The sequence below is a fragment of the Carettochelys insculpta genome, chromosome 1 (genome assembly GCF_033958435.1).
Source record: "Carettochelys insculpta isolate YL-2023 chromosome 1, ASM3395843v1, whole genome shotgun sequence".
Lineage (NCBI taxonomy): Eukaryota > Metazoa > Chordata > Testudines > Carettochelyidae > Carettochelys > Carettochelys insculpta.
In genome coordinates this window covers 181014633-181027384 of record NC_134137.1, presented here as the reverse complement: position 1 = coordinate 181027384, position 12752 = coordinate 181014633, and the positions used below count along the sequence as shown (strand labels likewise).

Sequence of the window (12752 nt, the reverse complement as noted above, 5' to 3'; positions counted from 1 at the left end):
AGATTCGAGTGATCAGTCAACAGAACTATCAGAAGATATTTTCCAACAAAACTACTGTCAACAGATCACGGCCAAATTGGCAAACGGATCCCAAGAGGGATCTGCTCTGAAATAGAGTGGCCAGAATGCCCGGCCACTCTATTGGCAAAACGGCCAACAGGAAGCACAGCAGACAGAGCTGCTCAGTGTCCCAGAAGCCCTGTCTGTAGACAGAGCGCCCCCGCCATGGAACGTCCAGACAGGCTCTCTGTCCACAGATCTATGTTAACAGAGGCATTATTCCTCACAAGGAGCTGGATAAGGCTGCTGACAAAAGCACTGCGTTCTGCCGATTTACTGTCAACAGAATGCGTTGGGACTCTGGATGCTCCCTGGGTTTTGTTGAAAAAACACCAGTTTTGTCGATAAAACCCTCTAGTGTAGATGTAGCCTAACAGTTCACTGAGAGTGAATACTAGCTTTATCCGCTAACATAGCATCCAATCTGTGTATATGGAAATATCTGAGTAAATATAAAAATAACTAAATTCTTGAACATTCCAAAAACAAATTTCAGCCAAGTATGCACTTACATTCCAACTGGAAGTATAGAGACCTGTTATTTTGTAAAAATGAGACCTGTCTTTACTAGTTTAGCATGATGAAAGTGTTTGTGCATCCCTTCTAAAACCAAACCTTCCGTTGAGTATGCTCTCTTTAAGTATAAGGAGGCATGTGTTTGGCACCTACTAAGCTTCCCTACTTTTCTTTTATTGAAAAGAGATTAATGTTTTTGCATCCTTACCTTTTCACTGAAACACTCAAGCAAGTCTTGGACATACCCTCGCATTTCTTGCAAAAATTTATACCGTTCACCAATACCCCCAGAAGACCCTTCTAATCGTTCAATTGCCTTGGTAGAGTCCTCTCGGTTTTGTTGATGTTTCTCATGTTGCTGCTGATTGGCTTTGTGCAATTCTTTCATTGAGTCCAACCTGAGGGACAATGGATAGATAACAAATTTACATCGAAAAAATCTTTCATGCACACGGTTGAGGTATTAAAATCTTTCAGAATGAGAGTGTGTGGAAGTATCAAATCTGTATAAGGAAAATATTTTCCAAGATACATTCATGATCTGTAGTTTGTCAGTGCCTTCTCCTGTTCTTACCAGCATGGAGGTTACTTAAGTTATGATGAGCTAGAATGTGAAACGCTGAGTACAGTCTAGTCCTGTTAATACAACAGGAGCCGAAGGTGCTTGTAAGACTGAGCCTTAAGAAATTAAAAGCTAAACCATTATGCTACATCTAGCAAGAAATATAGACTCTAATACAGCCTTTTTATACTGCACTGACTAGAGTCATTTCAGCTAATGGAAAGTTATTAAGACAAGGGGCATACAAACCAGTTTTGAAGACACTAGAAAAGCATGGACTCTTCATTTTAAGTATCTCTTATTGTTTTTGATTCCTAACAAGCAGATTACAACGTGTAAGTTCTCAAAAAACACACACACACCCCAAAACAAAAAAAATAAAAAAAACTTCAGCCTAAGATGTAAGATAGTGTATTCAAGAAGAAAAAAAAACTGATCTACACTCTTTATAAAAACGTTACTTCGTAAGCTAAACAGCTCACTTTCCTTTCAATTCTTGACAAGATTTTTTCAAGTGTCCAGAAGATGCAACTCAGATCTCTGTCTTCAGAGAGATCAAACTGCCACTTTTTAAAAGCTTCACTTCCACAGAAGAAATCCAAGGCTTTTGAACAATTTTTTGATCTTCCTTTTTTTTAAAAAAAAAAGATGTGCAAAGTCAGTCGTTTTCCAGTGATGAAATTCTGCATTTGCTCGAGATTAAAAGATGCCTGAGGGAATAGAAAGCTAGAGGACAAGTCTTTTAAGTCTAAAAAAGATGGTCTGCCCTACCTGTCTTTAAGCTGTTTCTTTACCAAATCAATAGTAACAGGAGTCATCTCATTACTGGGAGTTTTGAAAGGAACTGTATTATCTGTTTTTTGAGACTTGGTCTCTGATGATCCATAAGCAGCGTAAGTGTAAGGAATGCCATACGATGAACCATAAGGCATTGTCTGGTAAGAATTCTGGTAGTATAGATTATTCACTTCAGTAGGCTGACTTGCTTGAACCTATAGAAATAAGACATGTAATTCAAAATACTAATGACACTCCACCTTTTAAAAACATTGTAATTTAGTTTTATATGCATAGTTATTCAAATCACAACAGTTACTAAAATGAATCATTTTTCAAACCCTCCTAATGACATATTAAAACAGAGACAAGATATGTTCACAGAATTATGGTGTACAGTAATTAAGAGAAGGAATCTCTTCCATGGGGATTTTCTTTGGATAGTCATTATTTGTAGTAACAGCTCTGGGCATACTACATGACATGAGTTCTAGTTCTACCAAGCCTGCACCACCCATTTACTAAATATCCTAGGCCAGTGCTCTTCACTGCAAGGCCTCAGAGCCAGGGGCAGCTCCCATGGACCTGAAGTGTGACTCCCTAATCGATCACAATACTTGGTGGCCTAGAAAGGTTGCTACTAAGGCCTGCCCTGGCCCTGCGCCATTCTTTGAAGTGGCCAGCGTGCCTGTGCAGCCCTGTGTCAGTGGAAGGTGATGTGCTGCCTCTCTCTACAGGTATTGGCCCTACAAGTCATGTGCCCCCTGGGGTTTGTTGGCCCCCTCCAGGAGCAGCATGGCGCCATGCCTCTCCCTGCAGCCTCCTCTGAGAGCCAGCCCCCCATACTCCCTCCTGCACTCCAAGCCCTAGCCTGCTCCCAGAGCCAGCATCCTGTACCCCAAAACTGCCCTAACCCCGAGTCTTCTCCTGCACCCAAGTTCCCTCCCAGAGCTTGCACCCCTTCACCTCTCCTGCACGCCAAAACCCTGACCGAGGCTTAGCCCAGAGCTCTATTCCACACTGCAAACCTCTCAGTCACAGCCCAGAGCCCACATCCCCTTCTGTCCCAGCCTGGTGAAAATAAGTGAAGGTAGAAGAGAGTGAATGGGGGTAGGAGGAGAGGAGTAAGCAAGGCAGAGCCTCAAGGAAGGGGCTCTCACATTGTGAAAACTTCAAAATGGCCCCCATTTCAAAAAAATAGTAAAAAGCACTGTCCTGGGCTATACTAATCACTACTATATACACATCTTAACAACATACCATGAAAGCTGTTACAAACATTTTTTAACTTTAGGAAAAAGCTTGCAAGGCCAACTAGTGTCACCTTGTAATACAGGGCCAGCTACTTAAATACTGCTGGAAGACCACTAATTGAAGCTACCACAAGGTATGATCCTAAAAAGGTACTGAGTCTTCCAAAGAGATCACAGAAAGAGCTAGATAAATAAGTTTGCTGACCTTATAAAAAAAAAAAAAGAGTCACACTGTTTTTGTTCAATTCAAAAGGAAATTTAGTTTAAAAAAAAATAGTATATTTTAAAATGAAAATCTGAATAAAAAAAATCAAAATGTTTTGTTTTAAAAGGTCAATATTAAATGTTTAGATTGAGGTTTTTTTAGTCCCATACCTCCACCAAGAGTTGTAAATCTGATATGAAAGAATTTTTTTCCATTTGATATAAATCTGCATTTTTTAGCCAAAACATTTCCCCTAGCTCTAGTCACAACTAGACTCAGAAAACAGTGCATCTGCGATGAACATGTATGATCACCAAGCCTTTAAATTTTCTCAGGGGCTGTTTCTACACACGCCACTTTCGAAGAAACAGCCTGAAATATGCTAATGAGGTACAGATACAAATTCCTGGTGCCTCATTGGCATAAGGTCATGTGATTTGGAGTCCAGAAGATGTTCTTCCAAACTTCAAAACAACATGCAGAAGCGCAGCCCCTGGGTGGGGGAAGGGGGTGTCTTCCAGAAGGAAGCCCTCCTCCCAGAGGCCCCTTAGACAGAGCCTCTGGAAGAAGGACTTCCTTCCAGAAGACCCCCTGGGGGCCGTGCTTCTACACATTGTTTTGGAGTCTGGGAGAATGTCTTTTGGACTCCAATCACGCCACCTTATGCTAATGAGGCACCAGGAATTTGCATCCACACCTCATTAGCATATTTTGGACTGTTTATTTGCTCTGAAAGTGGCATTCTAAGCGGCATGTGTAGAAACAGCCATAATGACTTGCTGACAGGGACTCAATATTGCTCCTACTGAAATCAGTGGGAGCTTTGCCAATGACTTCAGTGGCAGCAGCATCAGGACACGCATGCATGACTAACAACTTCTGGACAAGAAGAATAGAAAACAAAGCTAACTTCAGAGTGTCATTACTTATGCCAGGTAATTAGCCAGAAAGTGCTGATCAATACTACCATAATGCTCATTCACCTTCTGCAATGGATGGAAAGCAGGAGCAAGATAACGTGAAAAATTAAAGTTACACCATTACTCTCATCAGATCAAATTATACCAACCAGCATAACGCAATTTAGCGCTTGGGGACATTTTAGCCAATTTATGTTTTGAATAGCTAAAAATCTTGTATCTTTTCCAAAAGAATATAGCATCTTTGAACTAATTGAATACATGCCTGAGGTATGTTAATTCCTTTTCGTATCTGTTCCTGTTCCCATCGACTGAGTTCTTCATCCTGTTCCCCAGCTACAAGAGCTTCGTCATCACTTCCCTCAATACCTGAGTACACAAAGAAAACAGATAAGATAAATGCACATAATGAATTTATACCGAGAGTATTTTATTCCAAATTCATATGAATTATGTAACCAGTAAGTAAAAACATCTTCTAATCCTTATTACATGCCTATGTAGTAAAACCTTGCTAATCTTCAATAACTAGACGATCCATTGTACATTCATTTTACACATTAGCTAGTAAACAAAAGAATAATGTAACATTACATTTGTGCATTTAACAAGCATAATTTTAATTAGCTTATACTTACCGTGGAGAACATTTTAAGAACTTATAAAGGTCAGGGTGAATAACCTACAACAAAAATAGTTTCTATATTTATTAAATATACTACCATTCTCCCAAAAAAACATTTACCTATTTCCTCTGCAATCTTTTGCCTCTGGGATTTTTCCTTCACTGAAAACACGATTCTTCTCTTCTCATCATCATCTTCATCATCACTGGCATCATTTTCATCTTCGCGAACAAGGCGGCCTTTGCCCGGTTCATTATCGATAGGTGTAAAGTCCCCAAGTTCTCGAGCCATTTGACGCTTTTTTCTAGCGGCATGAATAAAAGCAGCATCTGGGATTTCTCCTGGAAACACATATTTACAAGTTTAAACAGCCAACCACTGCATCCAAACTCAGTATGACTCTTTGCTATTTGTCTACTGCCACACCAGCTGAAAATAATGGTACCGCAGACGCATAACCTCAGAAACAGAAACGTATGAATCAAACAGAAAATTCATTCAGTGACTTAAGCACTCTTCCTCTCCTTCTTTCCACCAAGTGTGTGTGTGTGTTTTAGGCCTTTTTAAATACATTCCAGGGACATAAAGGGCAATTATTTTTCCCTCTCTGTTCAGAAAACTAGGAGGAAAGAATACAAAGCAAAACTAGTCTGATAGGCAAGCCCTGAAAGATATTCCACAGCCACAAGCTATTGTTTGTTGCAGCTATTGTTTGTTGCAGCTCTTCTTCCTTGCGTATGTTTTCCTTATTACTAAGGGAGCCAAAATGGTACTAACCTTATAATAAAAAAGCAATCTAAGATTTCTCAGTCTAGAATTCTATTATTTGTACTACAGTACTGCTAAACAAGATTGGGACCTCAGAGTCTGGACCCATTCCAACAGGAGGTCCTGTTCTGCCTCCCTCATTGGTATGGAGCAGGAAGTCCTGGTTAGCATCCTTCTCCCAACAGAAGCAGCAATGGCATTCCAGCTCTGCTTCCCTTGACTCACATAGCAGGGAAGGTTGACTGAGTTCATGCGAGAGAAGTCCCCCTAAGGAAGTGCTCCCAGAGAAAGGGTAGCTTCTTAATGGAGTCTGGAGTGGTGCAGTGACTGGATCCCCCCTCCCGTGCCCTGCTGCTGCTCCCAGCTCTTCATGCATTTTGCTCAAGACACTTGTTGCCCAATGTGCCCAGATGCACAGGCGGACCTAAGTCTAAGTAAGTTAGTCCCTTAAAAAAGTGAGATCATCATAGAATGTGATAAGTAGGACAAAGATAGGAAGGAAAAGATGGGTGAATAAGGAAAACAAGAAGTCAGACATGACTGAAAACTCTTTAAGAGCAGTCTTTGTTTTCTGTAAGTACTTAAGTTACAGTATTTTAAGGAAGAGTTTTTGTCCGGAAAGTTCAGCCACCTCTTTTCAGTAAAAATAATTAAAGTACTAATTCCTCCAGTTGTCAAGATTACAGATTAAGATAGTCCCTTCACTTAAAATGAGGAATACGCTAGAACCAGTAATATATTTAGACACTAAGTTATCTTAAGTGTACCCACTGTATCAGTTTGCTATTTCTTCTAAAATCAAAGCAAAATTATTCTGGTGCATTGACTGAAGAGTTCCCCCCCAACTAGATACAAGTATAAAAGATCTTTCTCCTTTACTTCATGTTTAAGGTTGAGCCCTTCAATATCATGTTTGTCTGTGGATTATGTGCATGGAGCCAACAATCCTGCTCCCCAGACAAAGAGTGTCCTTATGTGTAAGTCAGTTAGCTATTAAATCCATAAAGAATATTTTAAATTGATTTCTCTGGCTCCTATGGTCTCAACAAAACTTGATTGAATAGAATAAAAAATTAACAGTATTCAAGACACTCAAATAGGCAGTCAAAAGCGTAAAAACATTTTTGGGGGTCTAAATTAAGGATCATGCCAACCTGCATCACAAGTTAAGTTACTTGAATTACCAGATTATCAAAAAACAGAGATGGATTTTGAGAGCAGTCAATATTCCAGAGGTTGAGGAAAAAATCCAAATACTGTAAGTAAAAGAGATATTTAGTTTTCTTAAAGATTCAATTTTCGTAAGATTGAAAGATGCTTTATTTCGATTTATTCTAAGATTTTATCCCAAGAACATGGTCCCTGAAGGAATTCACATAAATATTTAAAAAAAAACAAACATTTTGTTATAGCCTTTGTTTTCAACATACAGCACAAAGACAAGAGCGGGCAAACAGCAGCCCATGGGCCAGATCTGGTATGCCAGGGTTAGTCTCTAGATGACCCCAACCTCTTTTATTTACCTGTGCCTCCTCCGATATTAGGCAATCACAGCTCTCATTAGCCATGGACTGCCATTCAGTACAAAGGAGAGTAGCAGTAAACAGTTGTCCTGGAACACTGCTTTTTTTACTGCCTATACATGTATAAAATTCTATTTGATATTGTGGTAATTAAAAGAGTCCTATTTTAGCTCTTTAAGTAATCAGTTCACTTTTCACAGTTTTTCTAAAATATTATGTAATTACATTCTTCCACAGGACCAGAAGAATATGGATAAACTTTGGAAAGTAGACAGTTCTATTTACTTTCATTTCAGCTGTGTCTACACTAGCTCCCAACTTCGAAGGGAGCACGGTAAGTAGGGTGTTGGGAGATTACCAATGAAGTGCTGCGGTGCATATGCACCACTTCATTAAGCTAATTCTCCCCAGCTGCCACTTCAAAGTGACAAACTTCCAAGTGCTGGCTTGCGTGTCCCTTTACTCCTCAAAAGCCGGCACTTGGAAGTTTGTCACTTTGAAGTGGCAGCTGGGGAGAATTAGCTTAATGAAGTGGGGCATATGCACCGCAGCACTTCATTGGTAATCTCCCAACACCCCACTTACCGTGCTCCCTTCGAAGTTGGGAGCTAGCGTAGACACAGCCTTCTAGTCTCTATTAGTCGAGAGTATAAAAGGTGCTGAGTGCGCGCAGGCAGAGACCATACTGCTGACATTCCAAGTGGTAGAGACGTTTCCAAACCCACCACACTAAATCTACTATAAACTGCAAACCTGGACGAAGAACATTCAGAGACGATAAAGCGCTTGAAAAAGCTCCCCCAGTTTTAGGCTTTTCTTCTTCCTTTTCACTTTCAACTTCCATCTCTTCTTCACCTTGTTCACTGTTTGCAGTACCATCTTCTTGGTTTGCATCCTTAACCTGTCCTGTTTTCTCTATGGGCTGTTCAGCTTTAAAGGAAAAGCATACATTTCAGTTTCTTTTTTTGATTTTTTTTTAAAAACACTTTTAAAGAATACGACCACATATGCATTCTTTAAGTTTACGCCAGCAATCAAAAGCAAGCTACAATCATATTAATTTTTAACTACTGAACTTAAAAGTGGAACACCACATGTTGTGGCTTCAATTCAAGCATGGCAATTTTCTCAAATACACACTAAACAGTTTGACCACTCTCAGAAACGAAGACTAATGCACTCAAGACATCATTAAGTCAAGCATTTGAGAGTCAGGAAATGCCAGATTTTTTTTTGGGGGGGGTGGGGGGGCGGCACAGGAACCTTGCCTCACTAACTGCCCAAGATGTACAATACCCAGTGAATGAACAAATATTTATTCTCATAAATTATTGTGTGGCCCCAGACCTGATTTACTGCACATCACTCAAACATTGCTTTGAAGACAACTATGAATTTCAACAGAGACTTTTCAATGGCACTCACTCACTGAGTGCTTCATAAACATACATTCATATTCACTACACTCTTGTGAGGTAACCCAACCTTACTTCCATTCTACAAACAGGCCCAAAGGCATTGTCAGAAATGCACACTGATTTTGGGTGCCCAACGGGAGATGCCTATGGGCTGAATTTCAGAAAATTTAACATTTCATAGTTCTTTATTGAGAGCACTGATCTCTCATGGACTTAGTTGCATGTGAGTGCACTCAACATTTCTGCAAATCCAACCCCAACTTCTCAAGATGAGCACCAAGAAAATTAGGAACGTTGCCATAGTCATTTGTGGAAAGTCAGGTTTAGGTGACTTGCCCCAACACCACACAGGTACCTTATGGCAGAGGCTGGGATGGAACCCAGTTCTTTGCAGTTCAATTCAACCAAGTAATCTTTCTCCTTGCATCTGCCACATTCACTATGTCCCACCTTGGGACAAGCAGATCTAGGCTTGCCCAAGGTCCTGCAAATAGCATACCCCACTCCATTTTCTACCACTAGTTAAGCGGAGGGCCCAAAGACAACAGACTTATTACCTACACAATCATAATTGACTCCCTGAGCAACAAATTTATTGTGCACAAAGCAAGACAGGGATCCCAGGGGGCTGGGAGGGAGGGGAGTTAGTATTTAATTACAAAATTAAAACTATCATAACATACACACAGCGGCCAAATGAAGATTGTTCTAGCAACCTTCATTCTGGCACTCATTTTTGAGTGCTTGACTTCATAAATAATCCCTTCATAAATCCCTTTAAAGGGATTTTTTAATTCATAATTTCCTACTTTTTAAAAAAATAGTAAACTGAAAAAATAAAAATTCTGTCATATGAAACCATACTAAGCAACACAATTCATCAGCAGGACATGAACTTTCACATCACAGACCTCTCCCACCTAAGTGAACAGTAACTGATAGCAATGGTAGGTTGCCATCCTCCATGTGCCAGCTATTACGGCAGTGGTGACCAACGACACTAGCCACGAGTGGCTATTTAGCCACTGAGCATGGCTAGTTGGCTTGAACAATATATTTATTTTCAGAATAGTGTGGCTACTGCTTCAGAACTGGTTGGACACCATGGTATTAGAGAGAGATGAAGCACACACTTTGCCAGTAGACATCAGTTATTAGCTGAGAGTAGATATAGTAAAACTCAGGAACCCTAGGTTCCATTCAAACTTCTAAGGAGTTTTAACTTAAAGTTGGACAGCATTTTGCCTAACCCTTCCTCCAGCCTGTTGTCATCTCAATATATGCCTCACCTCCCCATGCTCATTGTTAAGTCATCATTTTGGGAGTACAGAAACACTTAGTTTTAATCCCACCTCTAATAAGGATTCACTGTGTAGCTTCCTAGTAAGTGTACATCTTTGCCAAAAAGGTGTTTATGAATATTATTTTCATGCTTACACAGACAATTCTGACTCTATAAAACACTCAAAACATTAAAATGCTCAGACTTCCTATACAAGTGCCACTACTTATTTAACACAAGTTATTTTTATTAATGGTATTTAATTTCAGTTAATATTACTAATCATTTTGCAATTACCATCTGATAGAGAATTGACCTCCGTTTTAACCTTTGATTTTTCAAGATCTTCTTTGTATTCTTTCTTCAGTAGTTTCACTATCTTTTTGCTATAACTTGATTTTTTCACTTTAAAAACTTCTTCAGTTTCTTTAATAAAGAAAATAAAAAACATTAAGTGACCTGAGGTTGCCCAGTTACAATTAACAAAAATATTTACGATCTGTCAAGTTTATTCCATGTAGAGTGCACAGCACAACTTCATAGAAGAGTTAGTAGCAAAAGTATCCCACATCTAAATTCCAAAATTTAGACAAGTACGCGCTGCAACTGTGTATGTTTTCAGGGCTGTGAACTTATGTTACCATAAGCTTTATGATGATAGGTGTTTTTCTTATAGCCAGAGCTCCTGGAATCACAGCAATACATGATAACAGGTTTCAGGGGGATAGCAGTGTTAGTCTGTACCTGCAAAAACAATGAGAAGTTCTGTGTCCCCTTACAGACTAACAGATTACTTGGACAGTAACAGAAAGGTAGTTGTGTTAGTCTGTTTTCTAGCAAAACAAAACAGCAGTCACACAGCACTTTAAAGACTAACAAAATGATTTATTTTGCGATGAGCTTTCCTGGGACAGACCTACTTCTTCAGATACATCAAGCATCATCATGCATCCAAGGAAGTGGGGCTTTGCCCATGAAAGCTTATGCTCCAATAAATCTGTTAGTCTATAAGGGGCCACAGGACTTCTCATTAACGATACATGACAATCTCATCTTTCATTTTAACAGAAAAATATTCCTGGCTAACCTGGTTGCAGAGTAAAGCATAAAGATAAGTCCCCCACATTGCATCTTAAAGGTTCAAAAACAGAAGGCAAACAAGAAAACCTTGACAAGCATTTTCGGTATAATTTTTAAATAAAAAATTGAAGACACCGTAGCATTCGTTTTTATTAGCTGAACATCATGAGACTCACTGCGACCGCCCCCTCCCCTTCATATGCTACGTTTCCTTTCCACCAGGTCTTTACTGGACGTAACGTTCAAGACAGCATTTTGCCCTAACACAAACCGTAGGTAAAGTTCAGTGCCACCCGCGGCCCCAGCACAGCACGGGAGCCTGCCCGGCCTGGCCGCAGTAATCCCGCAGGCCCCGCGCCGCTCGCACCGCTTTCCCCGCGTGCAGCGCTGCCAGAGCCGAGTACGAGCCACGAGGGGCCTCCCGGGGCCGGCTACGCGCAGCCAAGGGCCCGCCCAGCGCTGCCCGGCCCCGCTCACCCTCCTCCTCGTCCTGGAAGCTGAGCAGACTGGCCCGTGGCGCCTCTTTGTTCTCCCGCAGCCGCTTCCTCTCCTTGGCCCGCCCGGCCCCCGGCAGCCCGTTCCCCTGCAGTTGCTGCTGTGGCTGCGGCGGGGTGGGAGGCGGCGGAGGCGCGGCCAAGCCAGGCCCGAGGCCCAGGCCTAGGCCGCTGCCCACCCCGTAGCCCGTCAGGGCGGGAACGAGGGGGACGCAGCCGGTGGGGAGCGGCAGGAGCGGGGCAGCCGGGGCCATGGCGGCCTCCACGGGCCCGTCCGCCCCCACCAGCGGCTCCTGCGGCTCCTCGTCCCGCTCCTCGTCCTCCTCCTCCGAGTCGTTCCGCTTCCGCACGTTCACCCGCCGCGCCTTGCGGAACATCCCCCCGCCGGGCCCGGCACCGCGCAGCCCCGAGCCTCGCACAGCCGTAGCGCGCCGCGGCCCAGCCCCGGCTCCCCCTCCCGGGAGCATGATAACCGGGGAGCCACAGCGCCACCTGCCGGCCCGCCCAGCACCTCCGCCAGCCGCTCAGGGGAAGGACCGCTCGCTGTACCATAGAGCGCCGCGCCGGGCTAGCGTGCCTCACGCAACCATAGAGGTCGAGCGCCTAGAAAGCCCGCTCGCGGCTGCTGGGCCGCCGCCATCTTGTGCGAGGGGTGGAACCCAGGGACAGGCCGAACACGTGACTGCAGGCGCGGCCGCGGTTCCATTACCAGAGGAGGGCGCTGGCGGAAGCGCTCTGAGGAGGGTGGAAATCTGGCGGCCATTGGTTGTTGCGGAGCTGCCCGTCACGTGCGGGGTGGGCGGGGGACGGGATTTTGCGGGTTTTTGGCGCTGAGTAGCGCGTGCCTCGCCTCACTCGGGCTAGGGGAGGGCGCGTGCACGTGGTAGAGGGGAGCCTGCGCGTGGTCAGTGTCAGCTGCGTGTCCGCCGTGGCCGGGCACAATGCAGCCGCCGTGCTCCTGCGGCGGTTCGCTTTGTTTCTCTCCCCTTCTGGGTCTCGTTTGCCCCCCACACCCGTTGTAGCTTAAAGTTCCCGAGTCATTCAATTGTCAGGGCAGCGGGCGAGCGGAGAGGCGCTACGTGACTAGCTCCTGGGCTAGTTTACGTGCATAGTAGGGTCAGTCGGCACGGAGTGGCAGGAAACCACTCCACAGCCCTTGCCTTAATGCCCCATTTTTATTTTAAGGGGTGCCCCAGCCAACGGGAAGTACGAGATAATTTTAACGAGTTTATGACAGCCACTTGGTAACTAGTCAACTAGCATTAAAG

General features: G+C 43.1%; 1 protein-coding gene across 1 annotated transcript in view; it reads right to left on the bottom strand.

Annotated features, from left to right (window-relative positions):
- The window catches only part of PAXBP1 (PAX3 and PAX7 binding protein 1), a 49648-nt gene extending 37713 nt beyond the window's left edge, over nucleotides 1-11935 (bottom strand). The window contains exons 1-7 of the mRNA XM_074996859.1: nucleotides 11468-11935; nucleotides 10208-10336; nucleotides 7964-8140; nucleotides 5039-5260; nucleotides 4559-4662; nucleotides 1910-2130; nucleotides 785-974 (exon numbers count right to left, since the gene is read on the bottom strand). Coding sequence (XP_074852960.1) covers nucleotides 785-974; nucleotides 1910-2130; nucleotides 4559-4662; nucleotides 5039-5260; nucleotides 7964-8140; nucleotides 10208-10336; nucleotides 11468-11861 — 1437 coding nt within the window. The 5' untranslated portion in view covers nucleotides 11862-11935. The remainder of the gene's footprint in view (nucleotides 1-784; nucleotides 975-1909; nucleotides 2131-4558; nucleotides 4663-5038; nucleotides 5261-7963; nucleotides 8141-10207; nucleotides 10337-11467) is intronic.
- Between the last annotated feature and the right edge of the window lie 817 nt (nucleotides 11936-12752).